Genomic DNA, 17,166 nt, shown 5'->3' on the forward strand with positions numbered 1-17,166 from the left:
GATATCTTATGCATGGAGGCAGAACCACTGTGATTGCTGCCTCTCAGAGAAGATCTTCAAAGTCAGGGCCCATTTTACTACTAAGACCTAACTTGACTAGCTTTGCCAGCATGGCTGTTGAGGCCATAAATCTTCAAGTTAAGGGGCTATCTGAGAAGGTCATTCGGCCCATGATCAAGGCAAGGAAACCAGCCTCCTCTAAAATTCATCACAGAGTGTAGAAAGCCTACATAGGCTTGTATGGGAGAAAAAGAGCTCACACTTCATTTTTTAACTTGACACACATCTTGTCCTTCTTGCAGAATAGCCTAGAGAGTGGGTTACAATTAGCCTATCTTAAATCCCAAGTGTCGAACCTATATCTTCTTTTAGAGAAAATTGGCCACTTTTCCCGTTGTCCAGAACTTCACGAGATTCTTCACATCTAACGGCATTATGTGCTGCCATTAGTTCTTTGGGGCCAAAAAGTTAAGCCTTTTGATCTTAAATTCCTGACTTAGAAGGTGTCTTTTTTACTAGCCATTGCTTCAGCAAGACAGGTGTCTGAATTGGCTGCCCTGTCTTCCAGGTCACCATAGCTCACTTTTCACAACATCAGAAGTGTTTTGTGCACCAGGCCTTCTTTCCTTTCCAAGGTGGTGTCTAAAGTTCATTAAAACTGGGATATTGTTATTCTTGCTCTGGGCCAGGAGCTATCATCTAGAAGTGAATAATTTCTCCACCTGCTGGATGTGGTTAGAAATGTAAGGGTTTATCTTTATAGATCATCATCCTTGCATAGAACAGATAGCCACCTTGCTTTTTATGAGGCGCACAAGAGAGAATGGTCAGCAACACAACAAACAGTTGCATGATGGATTAAAGCTACAATCCATCAGATTTACAATATATCTCAGAGGGAACTCTGCACGATATTCCACCAGATTGGTGAGCGCCCCATGGGCAGCATGGAGCCTTTGGTGAACAGGTGAACAGTTGTGTCAGGCAGCAATCTGGTTCTCGGTCCATACTTTTACTAAGTTCTACAGGTTGAATACCTTTGTTTCCAAGGATGACAGCTTTGGACTAAAAGTTTTGTGCATACCTGTTTCTGGGGTGTACCCTTTCCTAGTTACATCTTTGGAACATCACCATAGTTAAGCAGTGCCCCCAAATAGAATTAATAAAAAAAAAAAAACGGATTATTGTACTCACTGCAAAATCCATTTCTCTGAATCCATTTATTATTATTATTATTATTATTATCATTTATTTGTTAGGCGCCACAAGGTATCCGCAGCGCCGCACACAGTACTAACAGTAGACTATACAGGGTGAAACCTTACAGAACAATGAACAAAAAGTACCAATACTTCAGAAACTCCGGCTAGTCATATGCAGTAAAGACGGAGCGGAAGAACAGGTATAGAGACAGGAGGGGAGGGGGCCCTGCTCATACGAGCTTACATCCTAAGGGAGGGTAAACAGACCAGGCACAAGAGGAGCCAGTTGAGGCAAGAGGAGAGAAGGGAGGATGAGCAAAGGGAGGAGATGGGGGTTAAGTAGATGGTTGGTAGGCTCTGAGGAATAGGTGAGTTTTGAGTGCACGTTTGAAGGAGCACAGAGTAGGAGAGAGACGGATGAAATGAGGGAGCTTGTTCCAGAGAAGGGGGGCTGCACGGGAAAAGTCTTAGATTCTGGAGTGGGAAGAGGTGATAAGAGTGGAGGAGAGGCGGCGGTCGTTGGCTGAGCGCAGGGAGCGGGCAGGAGTGTGAATGGAGAGGAGGTTAGAGATATAAGGGGCAGTAGAGTTGGAGGGAGCCTTGTAAGTGGTGGTGAGGAGTTTGAAAAGGATTCTGTAGGGGAAGGGGAGCCAGTGTAAGGCAAGGCAGAGAGGGGAGGCAGAGGAGGAGCGGCGTGAGAGGAAGATGAGTCTTGCGGCCGCATTGAGTATAGAGCGGAGGGGGGAGAGACGGGAGTGATTTAGAGTAACTCTGTGTTCCCACTCCTTTTGCTCTTCACTCGGTTTTTCTGCTCCGCCCTCTCCCTCGCCAAACAATCCTTCTTTAAGTCCCTCATTTCTTCTCAGTCCTCCAATCCCCGCCGCCTCTTTGCCACCTTCAACTCCCTACTCTCCCCCTCACCCCCTTCTGTCCCGTCTTCCCTGTCCGCTTCTGACTTTGCCACCTTTTTCTCTTCCAAAATTGAGGCCATCAGACTGAACATCTCCTCCTCCCCTTCTCCCGCCTCCCTCTTCGCTTCACCTCCCACCAACACCCAACTCTGGTGCTCCTTCGGCCCTACAACAGGGGAAGAAGTTCGCTCTCTCATTCTTTCCTCTCCACCCTCTACCTGCCCTCTCGATCCCATCCCCTCTCACCTCCTTCGCTCTCTTTCTCCCACTGCCTGCTCTTACCTCGCACACCTTTTCAACCTATCACTCTCCTCTGGTGTAGTGCCCCTCTCATTAAACATGCTCTCATCTCTCCTATCCTCAAGAAACTCAATCTCGACCTCACATCTCTTGCCAACTATCGCCCTATCTCTCTTCTCCCGTATGCCTCTAAATTACTTGAGCGAATTGTCTGCAGCCGCCTAACCAGGCACCTCTCGGACAATTCCCTCCTTGACCCTCTCCAATCCGGCTACCGCCTCCTCCACTCTACCGAAACTGCACTGGCCAAGGTTACTAATGATCTCCTATCGGCCAAATCCAAGGGTCTTTTCTCCCTACTCATCCTCCTTGACCTTTCCGCAGCCTTTGACACTGTGGATCACCCCCTCCTGCTGCAAACTCTTCTCTCTCTCTGCCTCTCTGGTTCTGTCCACGCCTGGTTCACCTCATACCTCGCTAACTGCTCCTTCTCTGTATCCATGTCTGGTTCTTCCTCCTCCCCCTACCCTCTCGCTGTAGGAGTCCCACAGGGCTCCGTTCTCGGCCCTCTACTCTTTTCGCTCTATACTTCCTCCCTTGGTGCTCTCATCTCCTCCTTTGGCCTTCAGTATCACCTTTATGCTGATGACATTCAACTTTACATCTCTTCACCTGATCTTTCCTCTACCCTCCTCGCTCAGGTATCTGACTGCCTCTCCGCCATCTCCTCCTGGATGTCGGAGCGCTTTCTCAAAATCAACATTTCCAAAACTGAACTCATTGTCTTTCCTCCTCCCAGCCTCCCATCCCACCATGACCTCTCCATTGTCGTTAACAACACCACCATCTCCTCTGTCACCCAACTCCGCTGCTTGGGTGTCACCCTTGACTCCTCTCTCTCTTTTGCCCCCCACATTCATTCTCTTGCCAAAGCCTGTCGCTTCCAACTACGCAACATCGCCCGCATCCGTCACTTTCTCTCTCAGGAGGCCACCAAAACCATCATACACGCACTCATCATCTCCCGCCTGGATTACTGCAACCTCCTCCTCACCGGCCTCCCCCACTCCCGTCTCTCCCCCCTCCGCTCTGTACTCGATGCGGCTGCTAGACTCATCTTTCTCTCACGCCGCTCCTCCTCTGCTTCCCCTCTCTGCCTTGCCCTACACTGGCTCCCCTTCCCCTACAGAATTCTTTTCAAACTCCTCACCACCACTTACAAGGCTCTCTCCCACTCTACTGCCCCTTATATCTCTAACCTCCTCTCCATTCACACTCCCACCCGCTCCCTGCGCTCGGCCAATGACCGCCACCTCTTCCCATTCCAGAATCCAGGACTTTTCCCATGCAGCCCCCCTTCACTGGAATGACCTCCCTCGCTAAATCCGCCTCTCTCCTACTCTGTGCTCCTTCAAACGTGTACTCAAAACTCACCTCTTTCTCAAAGAGAACCCCCATCTCCTCCACTCATTCTCCCCTCTCTCCCATTCCCTCAACTGGCTCCTCTTGTGCCTGGTCTGTTTAACCCTCCCTTAGGATGTAAGCTCACTTGAGCAGGGCCCTCTTCCCTCCTGTCTCCTTACCCGTTCTTCTGCTCCGTGTCTATTGCATCTGCCTGGAGTTTCTGAATGAAGTATTGGTAGTTTTGTTTATTGTTCTGTACTGTTATACCTTGTATAGTCTACTGTTTTTACTATGTGCGGCGCTGCGGAAACCTTGTGGCGCCTAACAAATAAATGATAATAATAATAATACAACTTAGTGTTGTCTTTGTTTGATTATCCACTTCAGTTCTGATGGACTTTGTTAGCTAAAAAAATCACTGAGGATTTATGGTCGAGGAGCACTGGGAGGACAAAAGGCTAAACCGTTTTAGTGCAGAATTAGTGCCTTACTCCAACCACAGAGCCCTCTATATTACATGTTTAAATAATAAAAAAAAAAACAACCAGGAATAATAAACATAGAAAATAAAATAAAAAACAAAATGCTGAAAACTGCCTATTTTAATATATAATTTAGTAATGTGGTGTAAATAGCACTGGTACTTACTGACCAATTAAATAGCAGTTTTGATCAACCTTATACTAAACAGTAAGGAAAGTGAGTATCATGTTGGTAATTATATGTTACTGACCAATTGTGCTATTCGCTTCATCTGATTGCATTAGCTTTTTACTTTATATAATTATTTTGTCAAACTGATTTTTGATTTTGCCATTCTGAAGTTCAAATATTTGTGCTAAAATAATGATTATATGATCAATTTGGGCAGTTTTTTAGTCCGTTGCAAATTCTCTGTAATTTTTTTTTCATGATGTTTTTACTCAAATGCTACCTTTCTGCATTTCAGTATTATAAGGCAATCTCTGAATATTATCACTTTTGTTTTCCCATCAATGGACTATTCTACTGCTTGGTAAATAAATGCCTGTATTTGTGACATAGTTGTGACCTTACACTTTATGTGTCTGATTTCTTAAGTAGAGAGACAAATAAAGCATACCCTCAAGTCTTCTGGAAACATTATAAAGTCATGTCTTGGGAATGACTGTTAAAAGCGTCTGTTCCTATGATTTGTCTATTACAGTAATGACTTTGTGATACATGAGCCCTGTTGTTTTTGGCAGGTTGGAATATTACGCTTATTCAGCCTTAACTAAGGAAACATGCAATTATCTGATGTCATTATAACCATTTGAACAACTTACAAGAAATGTTGTTTAAACACTACAGTACTGTGTGAAATTAAAAATCTAAAGTGTGCAACCAGACCTTATGTAAAAGTGAATGCATCATATTATGTCTTTTGAATACATTTGGCATATTTTAATGCATATCATGGAGTTTCATGGTTTAACAATTTTAGAATAATGTTATTCTAAACTTTTTTGATTTTGAGTATATCATAATGTGATATAGAAATATGCTAACTTGCTTAAAACAATGATACATTTTTTTTCTTTTTTTCCGGTGATGTGAAAATTGACAGCTAGTTTATATTAGAAATATGCAGCTCAGATTGTTAATTGTGGTACTGTTTCGGCGGCAAACTGCATGAAATTGAAATTGCATGACAATGTTAAAATTGTACTTACAATGTAAAATAAAATATTTTATTTATTGGGTTTTTTCCCCGTCTGTTTTAAAGCTAGCTAAACCAAGATATATATATATATATATATATATATATATATATATATATATATATATATATATATATATATATATATAATTATTTGCCTCTAAATGGTAAACAATGTATCTCAATATTTATTTTTTTATACATGTAAAGTGTACAAACAGGATCTTTCATAGATGCAACTCGAGTTGCAGGTTGGTTGTTGAATTCACAAGATAGAACCATTCAGCAGCCAACAAGATAAACATGGGAGAGAGTTGCTTTGGACATCAGGACTTAAAGCTTAAATTTACTTTTTAGATTTTAAACCTAAAGATACAGTTAAAACCTAAAAATACAATAAGTGACAATAGCTGTTTTCTTCAGTGTCTGATTTGTTTTTCACTGAATGTGGGCATCCCACGAATTAAACCTTTTTTTTTTTCTTGAATATATTGTGATTTAATAACATTTTGCTGAACCTCTTACCTCCAGAGGCATCTTGTAACCTGAAAACAGATGGTTAAACAGGAACATAATAGGAATCGAAAATAGCCTAAACACATGAGTTATGCTAGAACTTTGGATATTATTATAAGTATTTGAAATATAACATTATTTTTACCGTACTTATTTTTGATATAATACAAATGCACAAGTGTGGAAAAATATTACACAAACTACATATAATCAACAAAATGATAAATAGTGATACTAAATACCAAAGGTATAATGTAACAATAAAGGAAATCAGTAATAGATTAAAAGACAAAAAGGTTGAGAGATAGTTCAAGTCCAACAGGGAAGAGTTAAATGTATATGATTAACATGTATTGTTATCCCAAGAACACCATATTTAAAGAATTGCCTGTCATTCCCTCATCGCAAACAACTAGAAATTCCATTAAGCACATTTTATTTTTCCTTTTAAGAATAGAAGGCTAGGAAAGCACAATAACTAGCTCTAACCCTTTATATTGTTTCACTTGTTTGGGAGGATTTGTACACAAGCCGTTTTTTCTTTTGACAGCTTCTTAGACATAATCTTTAACACTGCATGCTGTATACTAGCAATATCCAGCAGATTGTATAATCCTTTAAAATTATACACCTATGCTATTGGTGTCCTACTCTTAGAAGTTGAATATGATCTTCCAATGGCTCCTCCTACTTGTTTTCATGGCTGCAACAATGGGCTTTATCCTCCATATTTAGCGCACTGGCTGTCATGTTTCCTCAATTTGAGCAAAATCCATAAATCTAATCCGTCATCTTTTATCTATAAACCTCAATGTACAACTATCTGCTTCCTGTTGTCTATTGAGATAGAGAGCTCCAATTACTTAATCCAACCTGACTATGTGAATCATATGATTTTAATGTTGTTATTGTAGAAAAATCAATATGGGGAAAGTGTGAAGACCCTGTATTTCAGTTACTTGACTATCCTCCGCAAGGTGGCAAACCATGCAGCTCTGCTACAATCAGACACTAGCACCAGCAAAAAGCAGGTGGGTTTTACATGCATTCATTTGCATCTTCTTTTTGGAGCATGCATTTACATTTTCTAAAAAGTCATAATTTCCTGTGATATTTGTTATTTTGGTAATATGTATGTGCTATTGACTAGTAAAAGCCTTATTATGTTAAGGAACATAATAAATCAACGACTTATTGTATAATGATCACATGATAACGGGAAACAATAACTTAAAACATGTCATACTTTAAAACTCTCTCAATGTTAATGTATTTGTTTCTAGTAAGACATTTTTTAAGTAAAACATCTCTTGTTATAATCTAATAGTCTGTAAATTACGTTCAGAAAATTGCATATTGTTATTGATTCACAAACCATTTTCTAAGGAGTGTATAGTATTGTTAGTGTTATGTATGTAGTGCATGTTTTAGATGTGATAGACCACTTCAGTCCTGTCTGGCTTTCCCAGAGAAAACAATTATAGTAGAGATTTATATTTGCCATAATTCATTTTCCTCGGAAATACTCCATGGCAGCCATTAGAGTTGGTTAGTCTCTTCTAGCATTGGGTAGAGACAGGAACATAGAAACACCCCCAGATAGTATATAGTGCAGCTCCTCCTCCTCCTCCCTTTATCTTTGAGAGACTTCCCAAGCTGTTTCATAAACATATCAAACAACATTGGTGGGAATATTGGGATGAATGGAGTAATTTGAAGAAAAAGCACTTAACAATAAATATGATTTCTTCTTTCCTTTTCAATCCTACATGTCAGCCATTACAATGAGATGTACCAAAGTAAGAATAGTATGCAACAAATACCAGATCAGCCATGTATGTTACATTATCAAGGACTGTTTTATTAAGTAGTTGTGTGGAGAATGCGTGTTCCCAAATTGTGCATCAGCAGATGACATTACATCCAGTAGATAATGTCTGTTTAAGGTATGAATAGATGACCATCCATCCTTTGCAGAGATCCACTGTTAAGGCCTAAAGTACCACTGCTCATGTTGATTGAGCTTTCAGGGTTGCAGACACCCTACGGCCACTTCTCTTGTATGCCTTTTTAAGGACTTCTCTGATCCATTTTGAGATGGTCTGTTTTGGAAGATCACAAAGAATAGTTCTGTGTTCCCAAATCCCTCTGTTTTGGTTAAGTACACAGAGATTGCTTTGACGAAATCCAATGTGTGTACCTTTCTTCGTCTATCATCAGCTGGTTGCGAACAGATGGATGCCAATATGATTTCTTGATTAATATAGAAAGTGGACACCACTTTAGGTAAAAAAATACCTGGATTTGTTCTTATTGCTACCTTATGTATGTAAACATTTAGAAAGCGTTCTTTTCACTGCAAAATTCTGTATTGATGGCCCCTTATACATTTTAGAACACAGTTGTCTTTAGACACATATACACCTTGACTGTTAATTAAGGTTCCCTGGAGCTAGTGAAAGAGAATCAATAAATGAAGGATGGATAGTCTTGATCAGTCAGAGTTTTAGAAACCCATGCCTCAAAATATGAATACAAAAAGATTAATAGAGCGGTAATACTGTTGTTGTCCATATGAGGGATCTTTGGATGTACTTCTTGTTGAATTGTTCAATAGAATATATAATTTCAGCTTCTTGTGGTACATCCAAACCCCACACTGTAAAACAAATAGCAGAATCAGTTCTTATCAGACATTTAAGTGAGATACTTTTTAACCAATTTAAACCAATTTCTGTGATGTCCTGCATCTTGTTTTTAGACACAGGAAATTTAGGAGCCAGTGTTAATTAAATCTTCCTGCCTTCAATGTTGGACCTTCACACATCAAAAGATCTAATTAACATATTGGGCCTTTCTTCAGACAGTTCAGAATACAAATACACATTCCCACAGAACATCATAAACCCCAAACAAGCCATCACAATACACAAAATACTTTCTAAACAAAGGCTCATATATATACCTAAGAAATCATGCATTCCCTCTAGCAAGGTTAAAACAAACAAGTTTCTTCCCTGGTCTCAGAAATAATGACTTCCTATATGAAAATATACACAATATCAAAAATAAGTGCATTGGCAGTTATATAAATAAGCGCCCTGTGCTATTTTCTATAAATAAATTTATACCATAAGTTATTTATAAGTGATCCAGTCGCACCATCCCTAAAAAGTAATATATGTTTGTCTTAGCAGAGTGTGGTGGCCTGCGGTGCTTTTTATGGAACAGGGAATGCAAATACTAGTGGTTCCAAGGTTCTGCCTGGTTCAACATATTGATATTGGGGTCCTTTAAATCAGAACGTGGTGTGTGCACATGCACAAAGCCACAGTGCGCTACTTACAAATTTGAATACAAAGTTCCATTTCTTTGCACTGTGTTTGCTATTAAAGGTAGCATCTAGAAGTCCCCGGGTAGCCAGTCCTCATCCTTGTGTTGCATTGCAAGCAAAGTGGGTAAGTCGCTACATGCAGAGAAATAACTCTAGGGAAGAGGAGGAGATGTATCTTGTGGACTTTTCTATTTTCCTGTCTCAACCTAAGGCTAGAAGTGACTAACCCTTTGTAATGGCTGCCATTGAGGATGAAAGATAAAGTATGTATATAGTACATTAATATACAATAATATATTTCAATGTTTTTCCTGTTCTGAATGTAATTACACTTTGTTCTGTGTATGTAAATAGTGAACAACTAAAATAGAAACAAAAGTAGGGAGATTCATAATATTAGCATATACAGTGCAATGCTATACTTGAGATAACCAACCTTACTTTTAATATATTAGTTTCAGCCTTGCTCAATTTGTGATTGATTCTTACAGGAAGGTCATATTCAAAGAATCTGCAGTGAAGTGTTCTCCAGATTTCCAGAATTTATACAGCAAACCAAAGAGGCTGCATTTGAAACCATCTCTGACCCAAAATATAGTGGAAAAATGAAGGTACAGTTCTATTTTGTTTTTTAGTCATTCATTTGAACATTTACTGAAATTCTATATCTGGAATTGCTTTACACACTTACACTGCAATAGTATAAATAAGCTTGTGCCCAGATTTGGTACCTGTTAATTATACGCTACCACTATGTAGGGGAAGCAATCCAGGTGTGTTATTTGCAGTATATTTTAAGGACCTGGGCACTACTACCACAAACAGCCCTTATTCAAACCAGTTACCTCTCCACCCCCCAGTCCTGGTTCTGAACTACCCTACAGCCTGATGAAACTGTGAGCAGTGAACCTGTAGTGCCACTTACATGAACTGCAGCAGCTCAATAGTGAGACACACAACACACACACTAAACAACTGTACTTGGGCAGGTGTGAGAGCGGGGAATCCTAGTTTAGTTAGATAGTAAGTTACAGATATTAAGCAGACAAGTGACAAATAGGTGAATTTGTTGGACTTTCACATAGCTATGCAAACTGCTTTAGTCACAGCATGCTTGCATTTATGGCGCAAGGCAATTACTGTAGTGAGAATTTCAGGAACACATACACTTGGTATATGTGTCAGTTTTTTTGCAAAGCTTACACATGCAGTAGTGTCACATAAAATGGTGGACTATTGGATATAATGCTCTTTCTGCACCCTTGCCAGATCTTGTTCCTAAATCAAAATCTGATTTTTAAAGATATTGAGCAAAGTTAGGCACTCCACACTCAGCACTTGGGGTGCTCATTATATGTCCAGATCTGCCAATTATCTTGTGGTAAGTTTGCTTGTTCCATATTTCACAGCACAAATTAGAGGACCAGAGGTAACCTTTATTTTTGCACTGAGCTAGAATGCTGTGCTATCTTGTTGTTAGATCTCCTTAGTATACAAATATTAGTGTTGTTAATGTCTCCCAAAAGGAAGAGGCCAGAGTTTTAAACAATTAGCCTGGGTCCAGAGCAAATATGGGTTATTATGATAGCAATTCCCTGCTAGGAATAAATTTGGTTTAAGGGGGCCATTCTTTGGCACAGCAGCCATCTTGGTGTTGTTTATATATCTTGCAACTTCTGTGCAAGGTTTTGTCAAAGTTTCCTCCTCTTTAGAAAAGATTTTGGATTCTGCAACCCCTCCCGACTCTCGAAAATTTTGAGGTATGGTTCCCCTTTGTCAAATTGAGATTATGACTGATTCTCCCAAGAGGAGTATGAGGTAATCAGTGGTTCAGATCTAGAGGATACTTCTTACTTTGAAGAAGATCCTTTTAGCCGACATGGGGTGGATGATCTGATCCAGGCTGTGTCCCTGGTATTGAACATCCAAGACACAGAGGTTTTGGATATGTCGGAAATTACCCTATTTAAACAGAAGGCAAATATCAGATTCATTATCAGTGTTTGGCTGCATTGACTCTGCAGAGCAGACTATACGGCATATACTATCATGGATTTATGACATCCCACCTCAGCATCATATTATACTGACCTTACTTGAAGTTTGGAACCTATCGTTGATTACTGGGCTATTGACTTACCATTGGACAAACTATACATGATCGATCGACACTTTCCCAACAATATGAACAATTGTATGGATGTCTGATTGTGGCTCCTGTGGACTTAATCAGCTCACCCTTCTGTCATACACTATAGAAGGTTACCTGGTTGGGTGTTATTCAACGGTTACACATACCTGCATTATTATTGTTGACCCCTAGGTTTTAATGTTAATGTATATTGTTACAATTTTATTATATATGTATTCATTTCAATAAATTGTTCATTTATATTAGACCAAATAGAGTGACCATCTATAAACACAGTAAAATATAGGAGCTCTTTAGGGAATAGGCAGTCTCACGGTGCTTATTTAAATACATTACAATCGATTAATACAGGACTAGACTGCACTTCATTTAATTATTTATATATAAGTCAATGAGCGCTTAAGTTTCTGAAGATTCTATCCTTACAAAGTAGCCTCTGTTGGCTTACAGATACACATTTGTACATTTCTGCATAAGAGTACTGGGTAAGATGGTTTCGATTTTCAAGGCGGTCCTGCTTGCCCAGCTTCATGTGAAAGAGTTTCAATCAGAACTCCTCTCCTCAGGGGTGGAACAAATCCAACTTCTGTCTATCCAGCCAAGTGATTTGCATTTTCCAGAGGGTGTGTCACTCGCTCCTTTGGTGGCTGAGGAGGGAGAACCTCAGCAAAAATCGCCTGTTTACCATTGAGAGTGATCACGGAAGCCAGCCTTCAGGCCCGGTTTCAAGGTCTGTGGACTCAGGAGCTCCGAATAAATGTTTTGGAATTGTGAGCAGTGTTCTACACCCTAGTCAAGGCCATTTCTGCATCACGGTTTACAGCGTCTAGTTTTAACGGTGTGGCTGCTGAAGCCTTGATTCTGACAGCAAAGAGTTTCCTATAGTGTGATCCAAAACATGCTCAAGGTGAGGAAAACCAGTTTCAGTCAAAAATTACCACATAGTGTGGAGACCTTATTTTGTCTGGTGTGAGAAGAAGGGGTTTATCACCTCTACTTTTCAAGTGACCAGGCTCCTAATTTTCTTACAAGATGGGCTGGATGCTGGGTTGAGTCTTAGCTCTTTGAAGATTCAGATGTCCACTCAAACTGTCTTTTTTTTCCAAAGATATTTAGCTTTATTAACAGAGGGGAAGACATTTTTACAAGGTGTACTACAAATACATCCACCTTATGTTTTTTCCCTGTGGCACCATGGTATCTAAATTTGGTGTTGGATGCCTGCCAGCTTTCACCATTTGAACCATTGGATGAAATAGATTTAAAGTTTCTGACCTGGAAGGCCATTTCAACTGCTAGAAATGTTTCAGAGCTGGCAGCTTTGTTTCCTCCTCTTATTTTTCATGAGGATATGGTTGTCTTTCTGACCAGGCCTTCCTTTCATCCTAAAGTGGTTTCCAGATTTCACTTTAATAAAGATACAGTGATTCTGGTCTTGGATCCACTGCAGGTCTCCAGAGGAAGAGGCTGTCTTCAATATCTGGATGTGGTCAGGGTTTTGAGGATCTACTTTTAAAGGGCTCACAATACTCTCAAGACAGAAAGTCTTTTGGTCCAATATGAAGCCCATCTCAGTGTCCAAGATATCTATTGCGCGATGGATTACATCCGTAATCCCTCAGGTTTACAGGGGGCAGGGCAACCTGTTCCAGAAATTATCAGGGCTCACTCCACCAGGTCGGTGTGGGGCCCTATGGGCTGTACGGCATGGGGTCTTGGTCGAGCAGCTGTGTCGGGCTGCCACCTGGTCCTCATTCACACAGTTCCCAAAGGTTTAATGTGTTTGCATCTAAGGATGCCAGTTTTGAGAAGCAGGTGCTTCGAATTGCCTTTACTTTGTGTAAAACCCACTCATTAAGGTAGCTTCTGGATGTCTCCAGTGACTGGGGTCACCCAATTTGATGCCAGAGAAAATACAATTTTATACTTAACTTAAATTCTTTTCTCTTAATTTATTGGGGGGCACTACAGAATACAAGAATGTGTTACGAGCATTTTTTTAATTAGCAAATCTTCATGAAAAACTGGACTTAAGAAGACAATGCTGTCATAAACTGGAGAGAAGGATAGATTTCAAGTTTTTAGATAAGTTTAGAATGTGCAAATTCATGAATGATTACTGATACGTTTTTTTAACCAGCATACATTAGGTACATCATGCAAGTGCCATCGCAAGATCTAAGATTTTCAAATAATGAGCAGTTGTGTACAAAGATTTGTACCCTTGATATATGGCATCTAAACAAAAAGGTACATTGTGAACCAAAATAGAAGATTTATTTTTACACCCATGTGACTATAACAACTCTTGTTTTACAATATCCAGTAATCAATAGGGTAACCTAAGAAATCTTAGGTCATGTCTGGAAAAGGAATCCAACTTATTTATACCAGAAGAAATCAATTAATCGAGTATACATCTCACAAACCTCAATCTTTAGGGGACCTCTCTAACATGGAGTGTTATATATTCCCCATGGAATAAATGTAAGGTATCTGGGGAAGTAGTCTGCTTATGGTCAAAAATTCCCCACCTTTTCCAGTATTGTGCCCACCAAAATCATTCTGACAAATTTACAAGTGCATTCATTTAGCCAAGCAACCCCACAGGAAAATTTGTGTCTGTAGTAGTGGAATTTGAGAGCTTAAAATATCTTTAATGAAGGACTGAACTTGAATCCAGTAAATTTGCACTAATTGGTAGGACCACCAAGGATGAAAATATGTGTTGCTTGTAGAACAGCCTTTAAGACATAATGAAGAGAGAGAGACAGACATTTTATGCAAACAACTAGGTATCGAATGCCATTGGTACAGTAATTTATAAACATTTTCCTTAATTGTAACACAAGGGTAACTAGAAGCTGCACTCCAAATATTTCCCCACTTGTACCTTATACTTCTACCCAAAGTTCTCGCCCACAAACAGCAGTGAGTACAAATTATATTACCGTATATACTCGAGTATAAGTCGACCCGAATATAAGCCGAGGCACCTAATTTTACTACATAAAACTGGGAAAACTTATTGACTCGAGTATAAGCCTAGGGTGGAAAAGAGCGCTAAATTAAAAACCTAAATGAAAATGATAGGTTCAATCTATGAAATCATTTCTAGCTAGATGACAAGGAACATTCATAAATGATTATGAAATCATTGGGTACAAACTAACTTAAATAAAGAGAGAGAGAGAGAGAGAGAGAGAGACTTTCAATGCATACTGTGCATATGATGCGTTTTTATAGAATATCTTAGCAGCATACAGTTGTTCTATGATAGCAATATCTAGTGTCTCCAAACCTATGTCTGCTTACCTGTCAGCCGCCGGGAGGGAACATCAGTATAGTGAGCTGCCGCTGCTGAGATCAAGACAGATGAATGGAGAAGGCAGTGTCCAAAAGATGCCGCTATGCCGTTATTCCTGACTACAGGTGGAAGCGGACATAGGGTGAGATTTTTTGTTACCTACCCGGCAGTGGAACGCATATGCGTTCCAACAACAGGAAGTTCGGCATTTGGAACGCAAGTTTGCGTTCCAAATGCCGAACTTCCTGTTGTTGGAACGCATATGCAGAAGTTGACAGCCAGGGACCGGACACCAGGTAAGTTCACCCGTGTATAAGCCGAGTGCCCTTTTTCAGCATACAAAAGTATGCTGAAAAACTCGGCTTATACACGAGTATATACGGTATATATTAACCGAATGGCTCAGGTTATCATTTGATACACAAAACATTACAGATGATCTATTCTCAACAGATATGGCATCCCAGTACAATAAAGACTAGTACAGAAGAGAAATCATCTTGTATCTGAAGTTAAGACCTGATTTAGTTATTGATTTAAGATCACCTTCATATTTCCACTAAAAATAAGAACAGTGGTAATGTAGCCATAAGTAGAGTAGAATTTGGACCATTGGCTCCAACTTTGCTCTTTTTAAGAGGAACCAATGTTCTAATTCCTGAGAGTTTCCATGAAGCAGTTGAAATGTCCCCTCTATCAGTGGGTGTTTCCAGTCTTGAGCTACGAAGGTTATATTCTAGTGGTGAATATATGGCCCACTATATATTCCCGGTACCTCTTCCGGTCTGGGGGAAATGAGTGTAATAGGACTAGAGTTTGATCTTGAAAACCACTGATTGATGGGCAAAGCTGACACAGGTACCCATAGTGGTTGAATTTTAAGGAAAAACCAAAATACTTGCAAAGTTCACTTTCTCCTCATTTTCTTCAGCACAGCAGGAAGAAATGTAGGCAAAATGCTTGGATCTAAATGACATCTGAGGAGTGATATCAGCCTGGTATCAATGTGATGAATATGATCAGATTTTAGATCTTAGACCAAGCAGATGTATCTTTTGTCAATACGATGCCTCTTCCACTTAAGAATCAGATTTAGATTTGTCTACCGTTTGGAGGTAAGGCATTTGTTAGGGTAGGTATAGAATAAAATTTGTGATATTTGGATAGACGGACTGGTTTCTCCCATTCTCAAATAAGTAAGCAAAAACCTTTGGATTTGTAAGTATTTCTAGAAGTCTCTCTAGAGGAGAAAATATCTGACACGTAGCACTTATAATATAAGGAGTAGGTTTGAACTAAATAGGTCTTTCCAGTTCTGTTATTTTAAGATGAGGAAAACAAGCTGATATGGCCTCCACGGGGCTGCATTTTATTCTGTTTATACAAATCTGTGAACTCCTCATAAACATGGTTATCAATTCTTTCAATGAAGTTAATCAAGTACACCGCTTCTTAAAAACGTGTGTTCATTGAAAGGGCCCAAAGAAGAGAAAGAGAGATGGTAAGATGTAACAAATGACAGTAGTTCTATGGGGGGGAATTCAATTGGCCACGTTACTGTAAAAAGTAACATGGCCTGCATTACTGATATTACAGTAATAGTGCGCATAATTACCGTTAATACGGTAATTTCAACACTGGCTTTTTGCTTGCGGCTCCATGTGTTAAAATTACTGCATTAATGGTAATACACTAATAAATCGGGGTTGAAATGAAAAAAGTGTTTTTTAAAAAAACATTTTTTTCCATGAAGTACATTTATTAGAATGTTATTAATGTCTACTAAACATAAAATACATTTTTACAGTTGCTCGCGATTGCAAACACATGTTCTAGCATGCATATGAGACTAACATTACTGATCAGTGCTTAGACTAGCCCTTTAGCACAAGCAAGAGATGCAGCAGAAAACAAGTAACTTTGAGACGCTCATAGCTGGATTCGGACATTGCTGCATGAGCTTGAGATTGGCACACCCCTACTGTAAATTCACTATGGCTAAACGCCCATTCCCCCTTTCTTTAGTGGAAGTAATGCCATGTATGTTCCAGATGGCAGTCATAGTATATATTTTAGAACCCATAACTAGAACTGTTCTTGGACAGGAAGGCAGTAAATCAGTTGTAAAACAGTAGCATATAAGTGCAGCTCTTTCAATGGGGAGGGATTTGAGCAAGAAATGATAATGTTTAAAATGGAATAGAATGACTTTGAAAGTCATCATTTGGCTACTGATAATGTTCCAATAGCATGTATTGCATTTGCAGTTGTATTTATAATTCTGTGTCAGTTTTTTAGCACTGTTTTTATTCAATAAGTTCTGTGACTTTTTGGAATATTATTGGATAATATTATTTGTAATATTAAATCCCATTTAATAACGTACTGTCTTTGTGTCCTTAAAGGATTCATATGTCAG

The 17,166-nt window shown here is 39.4% G+C and overlaps 1 protein-coding gene across 1 annotated transcript in view; it reads left to right on the forward strand.

The window, feature by feature from the left end:
• ERCC6L2 (ERCC excision repair 6 like 2) overlaps nt 1–17,166 on the forward strand; it is a 131,172-nt gene that overhangs the window by 46,784 nt on the left and 67,222 nt on the right. Inside the window, exons 9-10 of the mRNA XM_075211087.1 lie at nt 6,869–6,985; nt 9,780–9,899. Of these exons, the coding sequence (XP_075067188.1) occupies nt 6,869–6,985; nt 9,780–9,899 (237 nt within the window). The remainder of the gene's footprint in view (nt 1–6,868; nt 6,986–9,779; nt 9,900–17,166) is intronic.

The sequence above is a fragment of the Mixophyes fleayi genome, chromosome 1 (genome assembly GCF_038048845.1).
Source record: "Mixophyes fleayi isolate aMixFle1 chromosome 1, aMixFle1.hap1, whole genome shotgun sequence".
NCBI lineage: Eukaryota > Metazoa > Chordata > Amphibia > Anura > Limnodynastidae > Mixophyes > Mixophyes fleayi.